Source organism: Barbus barbus, assembly GCF_936440315.1.
Source record: "Barbus barbus genome assembly, chromosome: 1".
Taxonomy (NCBI): Eukaryota; Metazoa; Chordata; class Actinopteri; order Cypriniformes; family Cyprinidae; genus Barbus; species Barbus barbus.
This window is the reverse complement of record NC_136729.1, coordinates 41,558,308-41,583,046: the sequence shown is the minus strand read 5'-3', so window position 1 is coordinate 41,583,046 and position 24,739 is coordinate 41,558,308. Positions and strand designations below refer to the sequence as shown.

Below are 24,739 nucleotides of genomic sequence, written 5' to 3'. Positions count from 1 at the left end.
TCCCAACATTTCGGTTTGAACAGCATTTCAGAAAACTTCATTCAAAAAAAGATGCACTGTGATTAATTAAGTGTTTAAATTCACCTGTGGCATCCTGCCTTAAATTATGGCTTTGATAATTAGGCTGCTATTAGATATTATAAAAATGATGCATAGTTACTCACAGATAATAGATTTATAATATTGTCCATATCAAACTCTATGGATAATAACCTAATAACATAAGTTTGATTGCTCTTATCCAAAAGTAAAAAAAAGAGTTAATAACTAGTAACTTACTTTTTAGACACAATAGTCCAGTTACAGTTTGTTTTTTGCTCCACCAATAAAAATTTAAACAAGGTGAACTCAAATTGAACAAATTCTCGCAAATCTAAATCACAACTGAGTTGTGAGATAAGATGTCGCAATTATAAGAATCAACCTAATAATTGCGACTTAAAACAGATGTTATTGAGGGGGACTTTAAGTGAATGAAATACACACATCGATCAACCACTAATATGAATATTTCTTATTTAAAAGTATTTAAGGATATCATATGCATGTACTGTATGTAACAGACACTGACTAGATGTGCATGTAAAAGTAAGTAAAAATGACAAGGCTTTGATCTTTCTTTTATTGCAAGAGTATGGCTAAACATAAATAAGGCAACAACAAATGTTTCAAATGGAAAATATACAGCAAAAAACTTCAAACAGTTTTACAACATGTCCAATAAAAGGTGCTACTAAAGGCCTAACGACCTGCTTTAGTCACACGGGCGCCTGCGTGTAGGTTTCTGAAATGTAAGCCACCTCTGAAACAGAAAGAAATGAAGAAGAGACAGAGGCTGCATGAGCAAGTAATTAACAAGCCTTGAAGCAAGACAGAAAAGAGAAACATGTCAGACGTGACGTGCAGATGAAAGAATCAGAGGCAGGCGGTTAGTGTCATGCAGCGTGCATTTCCACAGCTGGGAAACAGTTCAAAGACGCTATGAGCGAATGCAATGAGTGACCTTGCAGATGATCACCTTCGGATCAGCGCTGCTCACAGCATGTCAGGAGCAGACGCAGTGGAGAGGTCAAAAAGGACTACAAGTGAATAAAAAAGGAGAAACATACATGAGAAGTGAATCATATTAAAAGGCAGCTTGTAAACAGCTTTTCGAAACGAGCTGCTAATGCACAAAAATAGATTTAACGGATTTAATTATCCGTGCTTTATTTTCATGCATGTCATTTGATGATCTATCTGCAATCACCATTCATACTAATTAACACATCACAAACTAACAATCGCCTTCCAGTGTCATTAAAACTCTAGTCTACTCTCCATACCATTCATTCTAGTCTTTCATTGTTAATAGACTAGCTGGGTTTACAAACGTTTATTAAATTGACACCTCATCTTGACTTCGGACATTTAGAAACAATGCCTGCATCTTTCAAACTGTAATCTTATGTGTATATGATTATATTTGCTGTGTAATGAAAATTAAAAACTATAAACTACTGTCAGTCTTGGTATGATTCTCCTTGCGATTGCTTGGGTTGCTATCCCAAAAAGCTGACCTCTTTTTGCAATGTAAGAAATAGCCTGGAATTTAAAGGAACAGTTCACACAAAAATGAAAATTATGTCATTAATTGCTCGTCCTCATCTTGTTCCAAAACTGTAAGACCTTCATTCATCTTCAGAATACAAATTAAGATATTTTTGACTAAATCTGAGAGCTTTCTGACCCTGCATAGACAGCAATGCAACTGACATGTTCAAGGCCAGAAAGGTAGTAAGGATGCATGCGTCGTGGTACCTCTCGGATTTCATCAAAAATATCTTAATTTGTCTTCCGAAGATGAAGGTCTTACGGATTTGGAACAACATGAGGGTGAGTAATTAATGACAGAATTTTACAACGCTATCTCACGACCAATTCATATGTATTTTACGAGGTGGCTAATTCAAACAAATTCGTACGACCTCACTCGTATGATTTTGTACGATTTGTCTAAACCCCAGTGACGGGTAGGTTTAGGGGCGGGGTTGGATGCACTGTAATTAACAAGCCTTGAAGCAAGACAGAAAAGAGAAACATGTCAGACGTGACGTGCAGATGAAAGAATCAGAGGCAGGCGGTTAGTGTCATGCAGCGTGCATTTCCACAGCTGGGAAACAGTTCAAAGACGCTACGAGCGAATGCAATGAGTGAACTTGCAGATGATCACCTTCGGATCAGCGCTGCTCACAGCATGTCAGGAGCAGACGCAGTGGAGAGGTCAAAAAGGACTACAAGTGAATAAAAAAGGAGAAACATACATGAGAAGTGAATCATATTAAAAGGCAGCTTGTAAACAGCTTTTCGAAACGAGCTGCTAATGCACAAAAATAGATTTAACGGATTTAATTATCCGTGCTTTATTTTCATGCATGTCATTTGATGATCTATCTGCAATCACCATTCATACTAATTAACACATCACAAACTAACAATCGCCTTCCAGTGTCAACAAAAAGTATGTTTCATATTATTAATACTTCTCAGTAAGTTCTGACTGGAAAAAAAGTGCATTTTAATTGCACTTAAATGTGTTACTGTAAAATCTATAAGTACAGTATTAACCTGCCCTCAGACAGCACATCATAGGTAGCAACTGACATTAACAGAAACCACAGTAATAGTCCAGTGAATCAAATGAGAGGACGTTTACAAGACTGCCAAAGTAGTGTGTCTGTCACGATTTGTAAGTGTGACAAGTTTTTTAGTCTTTTAGTGCGTGTAATGTGACACAAAACTGGTGTATGATTGAGACTACACGAGTAAACAGATGAAATGAATACATGTGCATTTGGAACCGTTCATGAGAACTCTACAAATAAGCCTGAGACCAAAGTATAATGCTTACATATTTGGTCTTTTGTTATATAGAGGGATGCATGATATATCTGAATTCATATTAGCCAGCAAATGTGACTTTTTGATATTATCTGAATCGGTCCATTAGGTAAAATAAGCTTGATAAATGATAGCCAAATGATCATACGACCCCAAATTTAAAAACAAAAAATTATAAAATAAAAATACATGTTTAATCAGAGCCTGTACGATTTATTCTTTTTTATTGTTTTACTTTAGGTGAATAGTTTATTTTTATTCTTTGTTGTGTTATCATTGTTTTGTATAACTTCTTTATTCCAGTGGTTCATAGTGCATCAATTTTTTTTAAGATTTTGGAATTTTTAAAACACATGTTTTCTGTTGTTGCACCTATTGTTGTCATCTATTGGCTTCAAAATATAAATAATTATTGATATCCGCTAAAATGTCCAAATCTGTGCATCCCTATTTACATATACAGCATACATGTAAGAACATAGTCTTTATAGCTTAAAGTTAAACTCTATGGACAGCATCTGTGATATACTGATTAATACAGAATATAACTGCAAAAATCACATTTACAGTAACGCACTTACAATGAAAGTCTACAAGACAAGACAATAAAATACAAAATGCTCAAACTGTTTTGAAAGTCCAGGCACAAGACAACACAACACATTGTGTTCATATAGACTACTGTGTTACACCACTAAAAAATGTCACATTTTTGACAATGTTACAGCTCAGATAACACACTTTTGTTTTGATAAATTACTACAGAGGCTTTGATAGAAATTTAAGATGCACCTTTCCGCTTTAAACTCTATGGAATGTCTTGTCCCACAGACTTCCATTGTAATTCTTGTTTGTTTTAACAGTATGAAGGATAAGATGCAATTATTTTCAGTGATAGTTGACAACATTTTCACAGATGCCGTCAATAGATTAGCTTGCGCTGAACCCGGAACATTCCTTTTAACAGTCGTGCTGTATGTTTTTCATAAGAAATGTAAACATGCGAGAAGAATGTGACTTCCATGTTCGTGAATAGTTAAAAAAGAGCAGACAAGACGTGTTTGCAGCTTGATCGGTCAGGTTTTGTAAACTTGCAGTCACAATAAAGAACGTTCACTAATAACTAAAAGCAAAATGCCACTCTTAATCGTGCATATGAAGGCAGCTCACTCATTAAAGTGCTTCAAGTTCCGTGTTTGACACTTTTTTTATCTTTAGGCAAACTGAGAAAGGCTTTGGTAATTTGTGCGCAAACCAAACCAGGTCATTTCATTTCTACTCTCTGAAAAGGTAGGAAATTTCAGATCGTTCTGTTCATATTAACCCTTTTAAAGGGTCCTGGAGATGTTTCTCTCACATTAAGACCCAGTGGCCCATGTGCTCTTCCAGCCAGAGCTGTAGAGGCTGTAGATTGAGCGGCTCGGTCTCTGCGTACATTTGGACGAGCTGTTCATGGAGAACCGCGAGCAGAGGCAGACTCACACTTAGCAGTTCGTACAGGAAGGCGTAATCCTCGGCATTATCCCGCAGGTGGACTCCTGTGGCCCACGCTTTACCATGCAGCCAGTTAAACACACGCCGAGGCACAGCACACACGTGCAGCGGCCAGCGCAGGCTTCTCTTCAGTGAGGAAAGGATACCTGGAGACTCGTCCTGGAGACGATGCTCACGTGCCTCTGGACTCCAGCTGGAGCCGTCGTGGGATTCGTCATTACATGTCTGAAGAATCAATATTAAGATGGGTGTGCTGTAAGACAATTACTGATGAATTATTAAAATAGAGAGATGAAGCATAAATTAGTTTTTACCGTGTGTAGAATTGGTGTCCTCCCATTCTTGACTAAGGGTTTCCGTTGAGCAAAGTGGAGTTTGCAGTACAACTTTCCTGCAGGGGCAAAAGAAACCATTAGTGTAAAGGTGTGGTCACAGTTACAGTTCCTCTGTGAAATATTGTGGGCGAACTCAAGTCATTTCAATAGGAATCCAAGCATTCTGGAGTTTGGCTTGAGGACGGAAAAGTTCTCTATGCAGATTATACTCATGTTCAATCTGGTCATGCCAATACGCTGTGTTAACCAACAGAAAGCTGCTTGGTTTGAAAGTGACTTTAGTGTGAGCTGTGCTTCGTACATTGATATGCTATTGATAGTGTACCTTTTATAAAAGCAAAATTTCACTGACATATCAGTGAATGCACTTTAAGAGCGTGATCACCATATTTTACCATGTTTTACGTATTGTCAATTTTATATTATTTATTTGGTATTTATTTTCCTGTATTAGTGTAGTAGACGTGGCCCTTTTACCTAATGCAGTATACTATTTATGGAAATATAAACATGTATGTTGTATTTTTATCTGTCCTTTTTATTAACTTTTTTTACTAGCTCTTAATAATAATTTTATTTGTTGAATAGAATGAATGAAATGAGTTCATTTTATTCACATTGTAGGTTGCGATTCGTCAAAGTGGCTGCTGTATCGAAAAGTTAAGAAATGCTCAACTTTATGCAAATGCCAGGGGAAAAACACCAGACGGCAGCTAATCACTGTCAGGATCAGGTAGTGACGTTTATCATATGCATTTAAAAACTGCAGTTTATCCAGATGTTTCTGATGGATTTAGTCCGTAAATAATGTTTGCATATTGGAACCCTTGCAGTTATTGGAACCTTTGCATTTGTGTTAAATTCATTCTAGTCTTTCATTGTTAATAGACTAGCTGGGTTTACAAACGTTTATTAAATTGACACCTCATCTTGACTTCGAACAGAAAGAAACAATGCCTGCATCTTTCAAACTGTAATCTTATGTGTATATGATTATATTTGCTGTGTAATGAAAATTAAAAACTATAAACTACTGTCAGTCTTGGTATGATTCTCCTTGCGATTGCTTGGGTTGCTATCACAAAAAGCTGACCTCTTTTTGCAATGTAAGAAATAGCCTGGAATTTAAAGCAACAGTTCACACAAAAATGAAAATTATGTCATTAATTGCTCGTCCTCATCTTGTTCCAAAACTGTAAGACCTTCATTCATCTTAAGAATACAAATTAAGATATTTTTTATTAAATCTGAGAGCTTTCTGACCCTGCATAGACAGCAATGCAACTGACATGTTCAAGGCCAGAAAGGTAGTAAGGATGCATGCGTCGTGGTACCTTTCGGATTTCATCAAAAATATCTTAATTTGTCTTCCGAAGATGAAGGTCTTACGGATTTGGAACAACATGAGGGTGAGTAATTAATGACAGAATTTTACAACGCTATCTCACGACCAATTCGTATGTATTTTACGAGGTGGCTAATTCAAACAAATTCGTACGACCTCACTCGTATGATTTTGTACGATTTGTCTAAACCCCAGTGACGGGTAGGTTTAGGGGCGGGGTTGGGTGTAGGTCATTTGTACAAATTCATACGAGTTGGCAACTCGTAAAATACGTACGATTTAGCAAAAATCGTATGAATTTGTACGAGTGAGGTCATACGAATTCGTACGAATTAGCCACCTCGTAAAATATGTACGAACTGCCGTGAGATCGGGCTGGAATTTTCATATTTGGTGAACTATCCCTTTAATGTGATACAGTAGTTTACACAAAAATTAAAAAGATTTTCAATGAGAAACATCCCAGGTTACGTATGTAACCATGGTTCCCCGAGGGAATGAGACACTGCATCGGAAAACGCTAGGGGAACGCCTTCAGCGATATCAAGCTCTGAATAATATGTGTAATCAGACGAAACGATGGGCGAGACATCAGAGGCGGGTGACGTCATGACCAGGAAGCTTAAAAGTACGTGAGGTGCAGCCGCCGTCAGCTTCTAGGAATGAAGCATCGCTCTAGTAGGGATGCCGGAAAGTATGGCCCTGCGACGCAGCGTCTCGTTCCCTTGGGAAACCATGGTTACATACGTAACCTGGGACGTTGATGTCCACGCCGCCAGACTTGCAAATCCCTGCCTAGTGTGGAAGAACACAGCTATGGCAAGAGAACAGAAAAGCCAGGGTTGGCTCGTAAATCTAGGTCATAGAACCTGACGAACGTGAGGGGCGTAGACCATCCCGCAGCGTTGCAGATGTCCTGCATAGGCACACCTGCCAGAAAGGCCTTGGAGGCCGCCACACTTCTTGTTGAGTGAGCCTTGGCCCCAAAAGTGAGGGGAGATCAGAGGACTCATAGGCAACAGTAATGGCATCAACTATCCACTGGCTGAGGGTCTGCTTGGAAGCAGGATGACCTCTCTTAGGGGGACCATAACAAACAAGCAGTTAGTCCGCCCTTCTCCACAGGGCAGCTCTGTGGACGTATGCGTCCAGTGCTCACACTGGACACATACAATTAAGCCTCTGCTGGTCGGGCTCCCTGAAGGGAGGAGGACAAAAAGCCTGAAGTACGACAGGCTGTGGTGTAGAGGAGGGGACCTTAGGGACATACCCCGCACGTGGGTACAGAAAAGCTTTGGCCAGACCGGGCGCAAAGTCGAGATAGGAAGGGGCCACAGAGAGGGCCTGCAGATCCCCAACTCTCTTTAGAGAAGATATTGCTAAAAGAAATACAGTCTTAAACGTAAGAAGACAATCTGATATCTCCTCGATAGGCCTAAAGGGAGGCCTACATAGAGCTTCTAGCACCACAGCGAGGTCCCAAGGAGGGACACGAGATCGTACCTGAGGCCTGAGCCTCATCACACCACGGAGGAAACGTGTAACCAGGGGGTCCTTGCCCACTGACTGACCACCAAGAGGGGCGTGGTAGGCTGCTATAGCCGCCACGTAGACCTTCAAGGTGGAGTGGGTTAACCCTGTGGAGAAACGGGCCTGCAAGAACTCCAGCACTGTACCAATCGGGTAGTTAACTGGGTCAAGCTAGGCAGTCTCCGCACCATGAAGTGAAGAGTCTCCACTTCACGGTGTGCAGTTGCCTCGTTGAGGGAGCTCTAGATTGGAGGATGGTCTCAACAACCTCGGTTGAGAGATTGATGAGTTGGGCCCCCTCAAGGGCGGGGGTGAAGGATCATTCCCTCTGCCTGTGAGAGGAGATCCCTCCTGAGGGGAATCTCCCATGGAGAGCCGTCGAGGAGAGAAATCAGGTCCGAGAACCATACTCGGCCCGGCCAGAACGGGGCTACTAGCAATAGACGGACCCTGTCCCGGTGCACTCTCTCTAGAACTCCCGGGAGCAGAGCGATCCGGGGAAAGGCGTACAGACGAAGCCTTGGCCAAGTCTGTACCATAGCATCCAGCCCCAGTGGAGCTGGATGAGTCAGAGAGAACCAGAGGGGACAGTGCGATGTCGCAAACAGATCCACCTGAGCCTGGCCAAAAACTCTCCATATCTGCTTCACCATCTCTGGGTGAAGCATCCATTCCCCGGGCCTCGGCCCCTGCTTCAAAAGAATGTCTGCTCCCATATACAGATGCCCAGGAATACGAACTGCTCTCAGCGAGAGGAGTTTCCCTTGGGCCCACACAAGGATCTGGTGCGCCAGCTTGTACCAGGGGCGCGAACGCAGACCTCCCTGGTGGATGATATAAAAGACCACCGCTGTGTTGTTGGTGCGCATCAACACATGGTGATCTCTCAGGTCTGGTAGAAAGTGATTGAGTGCTCGAAACACGGCCAGCATCTCCATGCAGTTGATGTGCCAAGTGAGATGGCGACCACTCCACAGACCGCGGGCAGGGTGGCCACTCATGACCGCTCCCCAACCGGTGAGGAATGCGTCCGTCGCTAGCGTTACGCGGCGACAAGGAGCTCCCAGCACCGGGCCCTGAGACAAGAACCAAGGTTTCCTCCATATGTCTAAGGCACGTAGGCATCGCCATGTGACCTTGATTATGCGAAGTGGGTTCTCCTCGGGGAGAACCCCTTGGTCTTGAGCCACCACTGCAGGGGTCTCATGTACAGCAGGCCAAAAGGTATCACGTTGGACGTAGATGCCATCAGACCCAGCAGTTTTTGAAACTGCTTGACAATGAGCGACTGGCCCTCTTTTACTCTCTTGACTGACCTGAGTATCGACTTGATCCGAGCAGGGGACATACGTGCCTGCATCGTGGTCAAATCCCACACCATGCCCAGATAAGTGGTCCTCTGTAATGGAGAAAGCACATTTTTCTTGGCGTTTAGTCTTAACCCCAATTCTTTCATATGAGCGAGAACAACATCTCGATGTCGAACCGCCATCTGCTCTGATTGAGCTAAAATCAACCGATCGTCTTTGTAATTTAGTATGTGGATGCCCTGGAGTCGCAGAGGAGCCAGAGCAACATCCACACACTTCGTGAAACTACGGGGTGAGAGAACCCGATATTGGTAAGCTTTGCCCCTGAAAGCGAACCTCAGGAACTTCCTGTTTGTGATATATGGAAGTAAGCGTCTGTTAGATCTATTGTGACAAACCAGTCCTCAGATCTGATCTGATACACGACCTGTTTGCCAGTGAGCATTTTGAACTTCGGATGCATGACTGAGCGGTTCAATAGCCGCAGATCTAAAATCGGACGCAACCCCCCATCCTTCTTTGGAACAATGAAGTACTACAGACAAAACTGACAAAACTGAGAGAGACACTCGCTGGAGACCGCAGCGCCCTTGAATACGGGCAGGGTTGGCAGAACGATCTCCTGAAAGCGCTGAGGAGAGACGGACATCGTGTAATGCGGTGCACCCCGCTCTTCCCCAGTAGGGGCCGCCCCGTCTTAGAAGGCCCCGACTTAGAAGCCCCCGCTGCGGGGGAGCACGAGAGGCAACGCTCTGTTTTTGAGTCTCCCTGTATGAGCTGGTACACGGCTGGGGCTGCTCCCGCCCAGTAGCCCCCAGAGCTATAGAACGGCGAGGGAGAAACTGCTGAAACACCGCCGCCTGTTTACGAGCCTCCTGGTATCTGTCGACAACGGAATTGACGGCGTCGCCGAACAGACCAGAAGGCGCAAGTGGGGCATTCATAAGGAAGACCCTGTCCTTCTCTTTCATATCAGACAGGGTCAACCATAGGAGCCTCTCCGCCGCCACCAGAGCTGCCATGGACCGCCCAATGGCACGGACGGTCTCCTTGGTGGCATGGAGAGTTATATCAGCGGTTCTCCTAAGTTCAGTTATATCATCTGAATTAAACTGCTCACCTTCATCTAGCTCTTTTAGCAGGTCGGCTTGGTACGCCTGTAACACAGACATAGTGTGCAGACACACACCAGCCTGACCCGCTGCCGTGTACCCCTTGCCCACCAGCGCTGATATAGTGCGCAGCGGCTTGGAGGGCAAGACCGGAGCCTTCAGAGACGATGCCACGCCGGGAGACAGATAGCTCGTATCGGCATTAGAATGTAACCACATTCACCCAGACCCGCCACATTTCCATAATAATCAGAGGCGGGGATGAATAAGCGGGCCGAGAATGTTTTTTTTCCACGATCTCAACACCTCGGTGTGGAGATCAGGAAAAAAAAGCAAGCTCCAGCTCGGAGGTAGCGGCTTAGTACACAGAAAGCGTTCATCGAGTTCATCGAGCCTGTTTCTCGGCGGGCCAATCGATGTTTAATTTGGCAACCGCACGAGTAACTACCTCCAATAACTCCTCATACTGTGGGGACTGAGGGGACAAATCCTCAACGCTCTCCACATCAACCTCCTCGGAGGAAGATAGGAGAAGCGCCGAGCCCGCTCCCCGGGGGGAAGAGACCACAGAACGGGCTTCCGATCCCAGAGAGCGGGCAACGGATCTGGCAGGTGAGGAAGAAGATAGGGACTCGCCCATCTCCATTCCCTCTGCTAGATCCAGCTGCGAACCCACCTCGGTGGAAGCGGAGCCAGCACCGTGAGGAACGCTGGTGAAAGCTCCCTCCTCAAAGAGAGCCTTTCGGGAGCGAAGCGTACGCAGTGGCAATCTCTCACAATGCGGACCATGCACAAACTATGTGTATCCCCGCTCGTAATATAGATATAATATAGTCTATAACGCGATCTGCTTTCGCCCTTAACTGTCTTAGCACTTGCTTTAGACATTGCTGGAGTTTCTGGTTGCTGAATGCTTGGTGTAACTTCACAGACAATAGTACATAAGACTCAGACATAGATCGTGACTGACACACACAGAGAGCTTTGCTGAATGACAGAAAGCTGACGCCGGCTGCACCTCATATGCTTTTAAGCTTCCTGGTCATGACGTCACCCGCCTCTGACGTCTCGCCCATCGTTTGGTCTGATTACACATATGATTCAGAGCTTGATATCGCTGAAAGTGTTCCCCTAGTGTTTTTCGACGCAGCTCGAGTTCCTGAAGGGGAACTGCTTATTTTGGTCTGTTTGTCATACAAAGTTATCATATGGTTTTAGAACACTTTTATTTAGTCATAGGAGTACATGTAGGGCTACTTTTATGGTGATTTTATTTATTCATTTGTTTTATCATTTTTTGAGCTTGACAGCTCCAGTCCCTATAGAAAAAGGCAGAAAATTAAACCGCACAGGTTTTGAGCAATATGAGGGTGAGTAAATGATTTAATACTCGTTTTAGGGTGAACTATTAAATGAGAAACAGTGAGAAAGCATAACAGGCCTTTCACAGTACCTTCCTCTGAATCGAAGGAATGCCCTCCCTGGCGCAGCGGAGCTCTGCAGGTATGACAGCGGAAACATTCCCTGTGGAAGTGGAATCCCTCTGCGCTGAGCCTTTCCACTACAAACACCCGTTTCTTACACGCATGACACACATCTCCCAGACTCTGAGGAAATTCTCTTTTAAAGGAAGGCTAGGGAAAAAAAGAAAAAAAAAACTGGTCAAGATTGTGTCGATTAAGCATGCTGAAACCTACTGCAATACCTGTATGACCTACTGCAATTGCCAAAATTATGCAGTATATATTCAAACAGAACTAGGTACTGTATTCCACAATGCAGTGTGCTTGATTTGACGTTTCACTGTTATAAATGAGCCAGAAGTAATTTCAGAAGTAAATAGAGAAGTAATTTCAGTTTTTACACAAAAATTTATTAAAAATGCAAAATAACCATATTTATTTTTAAGATAATATGGATGCCACATAATGATGTCTTAATTAAACATGCAAAATGCAGGTAATTTGAAATGGTGTTGCATTTTTCATAGTTCCTCACCATTTTTTGATGGCATTATATACTGAACAGTATATAAACCTCTATGAGAGAATTAATCTAATTTTCTCAGTTTACACGAGCAACCATGGTAACATTTTTTCGAGCTTGATAGTCCCAGTCCCCATACGCTTTTAATTAAAAAAAAAAAAAAGAAGAAGAGGCTTGGACATTTTGCTGTATTTCAGGGAAGTACGATAGTCATACAGGTTTATAATAACATTAAGGTGAGTAAATGATGACCAAACTGTACATGTTAACATGAAATGCACTGAACTGCACAGGATGAGTTCATAAAATTAAAAGATTAATTCATATTTGTTTTCAGATTAAAAACAACTGACCAGCTGATCTGTGGCTTACCGGACTGTCAGAGCTGCTTGCCTGGGGCCTATGATCATTTTCATAGAGGGTAACCAGAGAGTCAGCTCTAGCACCCACTATCAGAGACACTTTGCCTGCTGTGCGCTACCAGCCAATGGGAGAGCAGGGACAGAAAGTCGAGAAAAGAGAATGAAACAGAAGGATAAAGCAAAACAAGACATAGCAGAGAGGACATGCTGGGGAAAATCTGAGAAAAAAGAATTCAGAAAACCTTTCTGTCAAACAGTGTTTGATCGAATAGATAGATTCTTCTGAACCAGACTGCATTGCTCTATTCCATAACTCACTGAGCTGCCTAAATAGGCACAATCTTAAAGCATCACAGGAACATGGTGTAAAACAGGCAAGATGCATCAAACACCCCTCCTTGTTTTAGGCTAATTTTAAGGTAGCACTGCACTCATCCTTAAAGGTGGCAATTCCGAAACGCATTACACATGTATACAGTGCTTTATTAATATATTGCAAAGTATTGTTTAAAAATTAATTTTAATATTTTATAGCACAATCATTATGTGATCTGTATTTTAATGCTTATTTATCATGTTGTTAGCTTAGCAACATGCTAACATCAGACTACTGAAATGGGTATGTTGTGTTTCCTGTGCAGAGTGATATGCGCTGACTTAGAAGGCAGGCGTTCATGTAACTCAAGCTCATTAGAAATATATGACTGGCTACATTTCCACATAATCTGAAATAAATTGCTTCAGGTACATTTTGCTACATTTTACAGGTGATACATCCACCAGAGGCACTATAACACTTCATTTTTTTCATAATTGAAGATGCAGGTTATTTAAACAGCACAGTGTCTTGAAAAATAACAATAAAAACTGCTTTCGCTTCCTTCGGCAAGGTTTTGAGCTCTTTTGTTAAGTGTCATGACTCATGTTCGACGGGACTTATACCCGAGCTCTCCATATGGTAAATGCAATGCTGTATTAGGTGAGCGACCGAGCAAGCTTACTATGTCAGAAAATCCATATATACAGTATATGGATCTGCTTATGTGCTGCTTAAGTTAAAATGTTTTAATTTACAAATCATGCACTGTGGTAAAATTGTACTGAAGATATAAAATATTATTGTGTAAGGAACCACCTAAAATTGATATTTTACTGCCTCTAAAGTAAATTTCAGCTGGAAACTGAAGTAAAATGTACAGGTATGCTTTTGCAGTAATGTAGCAAGAGTCACATATTTTTCATGTATGTCTGGGTCACGTTTATAGAATGTAGGCATCTCAATAGGTTTTAGAACAGAGCTCACTATTTTTGCTCACAATGAGGGTTGTCAGTCATTCAGGAGATACTTCTAAAGGCATCAAGTAAAACTTGAAAAACTCCTATGTCGAGACGATTATGTCACTTTGATCCAGTCACTTTGAACTGTTCAGTGGGTGGAGCTAGAGTTTCAGGTCAGGCATCTGGCAATGGAAGAGAGGACTTTTGGAATGCTCTCACTCCCTGTGGTCAGCTGGAATGTAAGGATGCTTACAGCCAAGTGTGTGTGTGTGACTGGCACGTTTTCATAAGAAAACCAACCATGTAACGAGAGACAGTCCATCAAAGAAAGCTGCAGCCCTGATCAGAGCTCTCAAGTCCTGCCTACAACATGCAAACAATCTCATGCAAGACTCATTCCAGTCAGACTGCACATCATGCGAGTCCTGGGAGATTGTGGATAAGAGCCATTCTACAGATATGGTCATATACCTGTTTGGGAGCATATGAGTCTCCATTTGACTGAAGAACGTCTGTATTTTTTCTTATAGTAAAGGATGTTGTGCTACTACTGGTGGCAGACAGAAAATTTGAGATGTGTGGAACAACTTCTTTACACCACCAATTAAGTATCTTAAACTATTTTTAATCCTATTTTTCAAAGGTAATCATTTCATTAGGTGTTCAACTCTTTACAGTGGAAAAATATACTTTCCACGCTTTGAAATAACAAAAACACTGTCTATATGACATGCAAACATGTTGGTTTCACTTTCCAAATATGTTTAGCCACAGAAAATGCAAAACAGCAAGTTTAGATGGTGCCATGATACCTTATCAGGTACGTTAAAGTTTCTGTTTTCCTCTGACTGGGGGATCTGTGTTTCGGTCTGATGCCTAAAATGAGACGTTCTGCGACTGCTTAACTGTAACCACAAATTAAATCTCATTCAATATGTCATAAAGCCGCACTCTGAGCATACAGTAATGATAACTAACCTACAATTATTTAGAAGATTGACTAAGCCGGTGACCTCCAGCATGCCAGATGTCAAAACACTTATGCTAAATCCCTCTCCACTGTAATTATATTTCCTAATTTAGCTGAGCGACGAGGGAACGCTCACCAGATGGGAAGAACTCACTGTTTCTCCCTGTATCTCCTTTTTAAAGTGCTGCACATGTAATGGTTTGAAAAGGCTATTTTTGCCTTTCAACACCTTAACCAAATGGATACAGGTTGAGGAGGAGAAAAAGTAAGAATTAGATTCAGACTGGGACAGAATGTAAAATTTGCACATGCCCTTACTTGCTGCAAAAGCAGAGAGGGATAGGATAAAATGAGAGGAGGCGCACAGGAAGCAGCAGTGCATTGTGGGAGAGGGCATGAAGGGGTGGTCAATGGGATGGAATTAGGGAAATGGAGAGATGAAGAGTGAGGCTGCACAGACACAAATCATGAAGAGAGAGAAAGAGCAAGTTGGAATAGTAGCTAAATGGATGGGTTGAACAATGCTTTTTTTTTAGCTTTCAAAATGTTATTTTTGTCACGGAACGGCGAAGGAAGCGCCGCGAAAAGACGGAGTCAGGGTCAAAGTGCAAGGAAGGCTCTCTTTTAATGCAAACAAAAACGCCAACAAGGCAAAAAACTAAGTATTAACGGACTGGGACACGAATGGCAACACCGTGCATGTATCCCAGACCAGAGCAGACACTAGAAACCAAAACACATCAAATAACAAATAATGCAACCAAGTAGAGTGGTGGGAGAGAGGAGACTATATAGTCCGTGGCAATGGGGAACAGCTGCGTGTGTAATGAGTGTGACAGGTCTGAGTAATGTGACAGGTGTATGTAATGTGACAGGTGTATGTAATTACGGGAGATGAGTCCGGGAGGACGGGAGATGGCGGCCTCCTGTGGCGACAGGGAGAAGCGCAGGACCTGGACTCATGAAAATTTTTCTTTGGTAGAGATGTGCCAAGGATCTGATTTGACTGAATTGAAATCAAAATCAGTGATCCCAGTGTCACTCAACACAATTTGATCTTGTACCAGTTACTTTAAGCTCATCAATGGCACTGTCATTTTATTGTTTTGTTATTTTAATTTGTATTTTATTATTTGTTATTATTGTTATATCTGCATATTATGTATTATTTTTTATACATAGCAATACTGTCTATTGTATTCTGTCTTGTCTATTGTCTGTGGAAACACATATGACAATAAACAACATTGATTTTGCTAAACTTTTCCTGCCTAACGCTAATCAAGTGCTACAGTCGGGTTCCAGAAATAAAAATTAATTCATTTTCTCTATAGGCAAATGTATTTTTTAACAACTTATAAACCTTTAAAGTAGAGCTGTCAATCGATTAAAATATTTAATCGTGATTAACCGCATGATTGTCACGAGTTAAATCCTGATTAATCGCAACTTAATCGCACATTTTTATCTGTTCTAAATGTACCTTAAATTAATACTTTTCAAGTTTTTAATACTCTGATCAACATGGGCATCGACAAATATGGATGTTTTATGCAAATATATGTTTATAATTAGTGAAACCATAGTCAACATCGAGCATGAAGAGTTTCAAAGGTCATAGATGTTTTTCAAAGAACTTGTTCATGTCTATTAGACACATGAAAAAAGAAGTACCAGGTTCCCATTACGTCTCTTTCTTTGCACTGAGCAATTTACTTACACAAACCTGTTTACATTTTCGCATGACAGCTCACTTCTTCTGAACATGCAAAATGTATATTTATTATTTATTATTACATTTGTTTGCCTCTCTGTGCCCACATACTATATTTTGATGCAGCTAAATTCTCAATAAAACAGTTTTCATTGATATATTTGACTGTTTCTTTTGTCAGACAAAGGAATGAATATGAAATAGTGACTGAAACGCGACCCATAAGACTACATAACCAGCTCTCCCTTCTAAGATGTTAATCTGCACAAAAAAATCCTAATTTATAATCGAGCCGTTGTTTGATCAAATCAAATAGGCTACACATAAGATAAAGACAATAGCTATGCTGTGATTTCAGCTATACTTGCATGTAAAATTAGAGACCTCCCATTAAACAGATAGTTAGCACAAATCGATAGCAAAAAATGCTACCCATCAGATTGTGCTACCACCATCTTATTAATGTGCTCTGAGGCTTTTTTAATGTCCATAACTAACCCTACCCTAAACCTACCCACCCATACCTACCCTTACCCTAAACTTTGTAGCTGGTTGGCCTGGTTCATGGCTTACAACGCTTTAACAAAGACTTTTTTTAAAATCCTTATTGGAAAATTATTGATAAAAATAGTTCCGGAACAAAGCTGCTGAAAAGGTGGACAGGCACTAATGAAATCTATCTCAGAGAAAAGCACCTTTGAGCTTTTGGCTGATTCTCTCTTCTCTTCACAAAGCTGCATGTCTAGCTGCCCAGTCTGAGGTCTTATTAGGAGTGGAGGAAAGAGCCAGAGGAGGCATGAATTGATGATGATTCATTAAAGGCTGTTACATGGGCAAGCAGTATTAGGAGTGTTAAGCGATATTAGAGATGGAAAGAAGTGCATGAGTAAGTAATGGCAGGCAATGTCAGAGGACAGGAGACGAGATTAGGAGAGATCATGGGAGGATGTACTGTAGGGAGCAGCAATGCATTCTGGGATTGGGTGCAGTGGGGTTAATGTGGAGATGGATTGTAAGGTCAGACAGCAGAGGAGTCAGTCTTTCCAGAACAGAGATAACTTGAATATTCAGAACTGAGAAAATTGGATTACAGGACACTCATTACTCAAAGGAAAATATTTTGCTCAGATGTTGCTCTTTTAAATCTTAGGAGGTCTGAGTTCTTAGCATTTGTTAGTTATGTTTAACTGATAGTAAAGTACTTTATCTCTGATGTTTCGCCAAAAATTCCATGGTAAAAAGTAAACACAAAAATAGACAAATGAAATGAGCAGTGAAATTAATATGGACAGCTGCAGAAAATGTGTTCTTAGAGTATTTGATAAGACATGTTTGAGTACATATTGATGTTTTTTAATATTGAATTTCAATCGCAGACTTTGCTTTAAGCAAAGTTTGAGATGATGAAATCTCTTCTGAAACTTTCTGTTCCTCCATTAAAAGTTCATTTCATGAAATGTTTGACGCTTTTTATACAAAGCACATCAAATATAGTAAACGGAAGCTCAAAAGCACTTTCTTGATACATGAGAACAAATCCCATTGGTTCTTGAGGAAGCTCAAACATTCATCACATAAAGTGGCGGTGCCTTTTCAGAAAACTTTGATTAAACTATGGATGAATTATGGATTATGTTTATAATTACTTTATAAATTTTTTGAAGCATCAAAATTTTGGTTGCATGGAATTTCACTGGAGGAACAGAAATCTCTCAGGTTTCATAGTACTGTATGTTCATTTGTGTTTCAAAGAAGAACAAAAATTATTATGGAACTACATGCGAGTAACTGATATCAGTAATTGAACTATCCCTTTAATTCTCCATTTGGTCTTGTTTTTGCCTATAAGTAACAACTGAGATATGAGAGAGACCTCGTTTGTGTTTTTTTCTTTCCTATGGGTACATATAAAAATATACTGCTTTGTGCAAAATCAGGAAACCTGCAACATAAATTATGTTATTTATGTAACATAAGTTCCTTGTGGAAAATGTTAAAATTATACATTCATATTTAGCAGTTGTTTGAAGGCTCTAGAGGACTGTTTCATGCTTTAAGAAGCTAAATATACTCAACTGGTTCATAGAAATTACAAGGAGGAGTGTCTGGCTCGTACTTTAATGACAAAACCCAGAACATGTGTGTTACAGTATGAAGCTGGAGAGAGCAATTCACACATACTGAGAGAAGAACTAGCATCAGTTGTTGCAGATAGATAATTTTTTATCTAATGATTTTTTTTTTTTTCACCCACAGCATTTTCTCACAGAAGCACATATTACTGCTAGGAAATATAATAAATGCACAGAGAATGAGGATGTTTGAATCATATGTGGACACCTGTCCTGGACTAATGGTTTCTCCTTATGTGTTCAGTAAAAAAGCAAAGAAGCTGCTTTTCCAGTCTGAGAGATCAATTTAAATGCTTACAGGACCCCCGAGCAGCCCAGACCCCTTTATAAGACTAAGAGAGGCATGTGAAAGTTGCCAACCCTCTTAGAATTGAGAGAAAACTTCCCTATACCAACAATTTCTTCAAAGAACAACCAAATACCACCTAATATGTTATGATGTCCACTGGCATTCATTGACTTTATTAACTCTTTTAAAGTAAAACAGGTCATTTGTATGTACCGAGCACTGCAGTATGTCCTCAGCTGACCCACATCTGTTCTGCTACACAGATTATTAACCAATTATTGCTGTGCGGGGATTCAGGGAATTAATTACTCAGTATGCGATGATATCTGCATAGACTGCATGTGCATGAAATGATGCTCAGTCACTCAGTGATCACAGGCTAAAACCACAGGGCATGCAACAGCAGCTGAGTGAGGAAAGCCAACAAACGCAGTAACATAGTCACCTGAAGTGATGAGCAGGCCTCGCCAGAGAACAGAGCACTCAAATGCACAGCCTTCTCCTTTATGCTTTTTTTATGAAACTCCCTGGCCTTTTGAGTCTGGGCTTTCCTCTGAGTGAAGCCGATAGAAAGAAAACAGCAAGAAAAAAGTGGAAGAAAATAAAGACTGAGCCTGTGGTGAACAGGAAAATCTGTGGTTAGATCCCTGTCCACTAATGTGTTTGACATTTATTACTTGTCAATAGAATTGTGATTAATGTCATGCTTTTTAAATGCCGTTAACTTGACTATTTTCACATCTTAAATTGGTTGAAATTGCCTCTAAACATACATATCAAACAATAAGTAACATTATTTTTCATAATTTAGGAATGTATTTTTTTGCTAAGGATCCCATCTGGAATTTATTTATAAATAAATATTCTATTAAAAAGACTTTAGAACATATAAACAGCTATTCATAGCTCAGTCTTTAGAGAGATGACAGAACAGAATGAAATAGTTTTAATGTCAAAACTGGTAAATGTATTAAATTGGACATTCTATGAAATGGGTGCATTTTCCACTCTGAAAAGATTAATTAAATGCATTTCTGTTTGCTTGTAGACATTCTGTCTAGAAAATAATGTGTTTAAGTGATAATAAATAGTACTGTGCCATTTCAGGCAAAGTAAAAATTCAATATAGGTTGGGATGTTACTATTCCTTTAGAAAAGTTAATAGTAACAGGGTTGACTGTTTTTACTATTATTAACATTAAAAATAGATTTGAATGATCCTGTTTTTAACAATCAATTCTTGACTAAAAAAACTAATGGTAACAGGGTTGACATTTTAAGATCTGTCTTAAATTTTATGTTTTATGTTAATCAGGGACAAATGTGGCACCCATTATAAAGAATGTTCCACCTGCATTCAATACATTTAATGTTGTTGTTAAATCTATATTTGAGCATATCTCAAAACTTGAGGAGCCCTACTTATAATACACATATTAGACGAGAAGAAGATGGTGGTTGTTCACCTGGCTAATCTCCTCTTCCACCCTCTGGAGGCGCTGGAGCATTGCTCTCATGGCCAGCACTGCTGAATGGCAGGTGGCTGTATTTCCTGAGTCTGAGTCAGCTGTGTTCTCTGCCTCTGATTGTGTGTGAGTGTGTGTGTGAGTTGGCTGAAGTGGTTTCCTCCATGGATTCAGAGGACTGGAATGAAGCGAGGGGAAGAGAGGAGCCGAGGGCTCCTCAGTGTGTCGTACACAGGCAATGGACGAAAACTGTGAACACACAGCATATGTGGGCAGCGCTGGATATGAGCTGTCATACTGATAATACACAAACTTGGGGAACTTTGGAGTGAATCTACAGAGAGGCAGAGATTCACACTGTGAAATTTAATGATGACATTTATTGTATGCTAAATCACTCATAAAAATAAATGTTCCAAAAGGAGGTTTTGCAGAAATGTTCCCTAAAGAACCTTTTAAAGAACAGTTCTTAGAAAACACTTTTGAACAACATTAAAACAAACAAAAACACCTCAAAAGAATTACTATAAAGACTATAAAGAACCTTGAATGGAAAACTTCAAAGATTCTTTATGGAACCACAGATGCCAATAAAAAAGAGTGTACAGTTTTAAAAATACCAAAAAATACTTTATTTAGATTATGTGACAGCTAATACCAGGTGATAAATGGCACTTTTTATAAGTATTTTGTTTGACTTTGGAGGTTCTACCTGTTTTTTAGGGGGTGGGGGTAGTGGGACTTTCTTCTTGATAATGTTAAAGAGAGGGCTATCGGTCATATTGAGCGATGGAGGTCTTGGAGGCCTCTCATCATTAGAGTCAGACTGAAATCATTATACCAGGAACAATTTCAGAGAAAAGGAAGCCAGTGTCAGAAGGACAGAGGGAAGAAAAGAGAAAGAAGAGATTAACTAAGCACAGAAATACTCAGAAAGCCAAAATGTAAAAGAATAGTTAACCCCTAAATGTTGTCATTATTTTTATGTAATTTAAAAACCAATATGCCGTAAACCATCCAGCTCCATTTCTTGATGTCAAACCTTGTGCAACACATTATGACGTATCATATTTCAATGTTTGTCAAAGATACTTTAGAGTACTAGCAGAGATTTTCTGTGTAATGTAAATCTTCCTCTGATGCCGTGAGTTCAGACAAAATAGTATTTACCTGTCTGCGAATAGAGCAGCTTGCTGTGCTGTCTTCAAATTTGGCTAAAAGTTGAGTGGCCATAAACTTGACCTTGTTTTCTTTCAGTTCCCGTCCCTCATTGGATGCAGATGAATTCTGGTTGATGGATCTGATTGGCTGGAAGAAAAGTGGACTTCTGAGAGCAGTTCTAGTTTCACATGCTTTTACTGGTATGTTACTATATACTATAATACTGACCTCTTCTAAGTAAATCATTTTCCGTCTTCTCTTGTATATGGCGTCATTATCTTCAATCTTTTTGTCATTCTAAGGAACAATAAATTATATTTTGCTTTAAAAGGTGATGCACAAAAACCAAACTGTAAAAGTGCTTGTAATAAATCAAACCCAGTGTATACTACCTTGGGTATGCGTTTACGAGGCTGAAGCAAGCTCAATGACTTGTAAACAGGTCTAGGAGAACCTGATGGACATTTTTCATTATTTGCATCACCATCTCGCTTTGAATCTATAATAAACCACGTGACAAACATTTGCATGGCATTAGGGAATAAACAACTACAACAAATAAGCATTGTAACCAAACACACATCACTTTACAACATAAAAGCCTCATATTGCAGCTTGATTGACCTAGAAGAAGCTATCTGAATGCATGTCATTTAGTTGACATCAGATGTGCTTCTGCTGTTTTAACGAATATTTATGGCCTCCTCCACTGTGGTGATGTGCAGATCTCCAGGGCGGTAACCTGGTTTCAGACAGACATGCATTCCTGGCATGACTGCGTGACAGAAGGAATTGTGTAACACAAATGTTCGAGTGCAAAAGGCCAGATAAAATGCTTTTCAGTAGGGGTTTTCCATAAATGCATTGTGTGTTTCCTTAATGGACACACCTTATGCAAACTCTAACTAGGTGGAAGACACATTCAAAACAGGTAATAGGTTTTTGACCGTGTAAAAGGTTCATTTTTGAACACCTTTAATGGGCTAAATGTAACAATGCCAAGTATATTTTGAGAGCTGAAGGAGCTGAATTGTTTATTATGAGACTATGTCTGTTTGATGTGAAATATAAGTGTACTGAAACATACTGCCCACTCTTACAGTATAAGAAAAACAAACATGCAATGAGAAATGTTAAATTAATAGTATGCTGGATTGTTGTCATTAATGCTGCATATTTCATTTAGCAAGTATACTGTTTATATTTGTATTATATATGTATTTTAAATCCAGAGTAGTCAAGAACAAGGTCAAAAAAAATTGTGGCTGGTATTACATCCAGAAATGAAGTGAATATTGAATACCGAATTGAACTGATCATGTACACTATTGTTCAAAATTTGGGGTCAGGAAGATCTTTTGTTTTAAATGAATTCTTTTATTCAGTAATTTCATCCATTAAACTGATGAGGGAAACTGAAAGTGACAGTAAATCCATTTAGAATAGTGCTGTCAATTCGATTAATCGTGATTAATCACATCCAAAATTAAAATTTGTGTTTACATAATATGTGTGTGTGTACGGTGTATGTATGTATATATAAATACACACACATACAGGTATATATGTAAACACAAACTTTTATTTTGAATTAATCACGATTAATCGATTTAACCGCACTAATGTATGTTACAAAAGATCTCTATTTCAAATAATTGCTGTTCATTTTTTTCAATTCATCAAAAGGTAAGGAGAGATGTTCAAATACTAGAACTCTATATATTTCTGCATATTTAATTAAGCAAGTTTTGTCCATCTTGGAAGTTAAAAAAATTATTATTTTTAAATTCAATATTTTTTGTAAATCTCTTTTTTTTTATCTCTGGAGTCTGATCAAAGAAGTCAAAGAGACATTATTGTATATATGTATACTACCATTCAATTATAATTATTTTTTATTAATACTTTTATTGAGCAATGATGCCATAAATGTATGCATTTAATTCAAACGTGACAGTAAATACTCTTATAATTGTTACATCATTTTCATTGAAACTTTTTATTCATCAAAGTGTCCTGACAAAAATGTATCAACAATTATTAAATGATAATAATTCACAATGTTCAAAATGTTACAGTGCAAAATGCAGCCTTGGTGAGCATAAGAGACTTTACATTACAAAAACCTTACCGACCCACTTTTAAACAATAGTGTACTTGATTCTGCATAAAGTATTCTGCACAATAGTATACTAGTTTACCATTCCAAACTTAATAGGGTTGTAATGAAAGAGATGATGATCTACCTGAGGGAGGTAGAGGCGTTCCCCGGAAGAGCTCGTAGAACTTGGAGAGGTAGTTGGCCATGCTGGTCTTGTCCGGCTCCTGACCTGCTGCCAGCTCTTTCCCTGTGATGAAAGGCTTAATGCCAAACTCCTTCTCCGCCACATCAAATGCCAGCTGAAGGTTTTTGGCACAGTCTTGCTCATTGAGAGAGTCGTAATCACTACAGGAAACAAGGTGATAAGAACAGAGAGCATGGGACCTGAATTAAACAAGCTGCCCTCTTGACATTTATGCATAGAAAGGACAATGTGCCGCTGTGAAACTTCTCTGCTTTCTTTAAGATACTTTTGACAATCTCAAATGACAGACTTGAAAAATGGCCCTTGATAAAGTGTGTGAAATGTTGCACATGGTTATGCTGTTCAAACGCTTTCTCAGCCAAGAACGCTGAAGTTTAAAAGTCACGCTGTTTAGATGAATAAATATCGTGTAGCAGGATATCTGTTTTTGAAGGAAAAAAGCTGTAACATGGGAAAGCGATTTCTCAAGGGGTCTTTTCACATGTCCTGCTCATGTTTAGGATTACACAGTAACTGTGCAAAGACAAAAGCTAATAAACATACAGGAGAGTTGACTAGAATGGTTGCCAAAACAGAATGTGATTTGTGGGCATGTCAGGAAGCAGACCAAATATTTATTAAATGTGCTTAAGACTTAATTCCATTGCTAATGTTTCACTCATCAGATGAACATTATCAAAGTGTCATGTAAACTACTGTTTTACAAGAGATTGCCTTATTCATCCTTTAGAATGGACAATATTAGCATGTTTTTTGGACATGGCACTATTGTAATACCATGTTTATACCTAATTCTGGACAATCTAAAAAACATGTACTAAAGACATTGTTGTTTAGTGCATGTTTTTTTGCACAAGGTACCATGGCAATATTTAAACATACACCATGATAATACCACAGTATTCTATTAAGTACCTTGGAGTACCATGTAAACACCATGGTATATGAATAATGGTAATCAGACAATATCACTAGCTACACTGTACCATAGTACTACCATAACACATGTCAATCAAATAATAAGATACGATACTTTAGGTGATTCTGCTTATCACAGTATTAGTTACAG

General features: G+C 39.7%; 1 protein-coding gene across 9 annotated transcripts in view; it reads right to left on the bottom strand.

Annotated features, from left to right (window-relative positions):
* Nucleotides 1-603: 603 nt before the first annotated feature.
* The window catches only part of LOC306874232 (F-actin-monooxygenase MICAL2-like), a 65,505-nt gene continuing 41,369 nt past the window's right edge, over nt 604-24,739 (bottom strand). Inside the window, exons 13-25 of one of the 9 annotated variants that reach the window (XM_079424123.1) lie at nt 23,611-23,810; nt 21,757-21,863; nt 21,593-21,661; nt 21,374-21,511; nt 20,916-21,029; nt 20,204-20,452; nt 19,183-19,290; nt 12,365-12,469; nt 11,460-11,640; nt 4,689-4,765; nt 4,521-4,599; nt 1,019-1,079; nt 604-802 (exon numbers count right to left, since the gene is read on the bottom strand). In XM_079424123.1, the coding sequence (XP_079280249.1) occupies nt 1,036-1,079; nt 4,521-4,599; nt 4,689-4,765; nt 11,460-11,640; nt 12,365-12,469; nt 19,183-19,290; nt 20,204-20,452; nt 20,916-21,029; nt 21,374-21,511; nt 21,593-21,661; nt 21,757-21,863; nt 23,611-23,810 (1,471 nt within the window). In that variant the 3' untranslated portion in view covers nt 604-802; nt 1,019-1,035. Of the gene's footprint in view, nt 803-1,003; nt 1,080-2,150; nt 4,600-4,688; nt 4,766-11,459; nt 11,641-12,364; nt 12,470-19,182; nt 19,291-20,203; nt 20,453-20,915; nt 21,030-21,373; nt 21,512-21,592; nt 21,662-21,756; nt 21,864-23,610; nt 23,811-24,739 lie in introns of those variants that run through there. The other 8 variants (XM_079424124.1, XM_079424122.1, XM_079424125.1 and 5 more) reach the window with 8 other exon arrangements.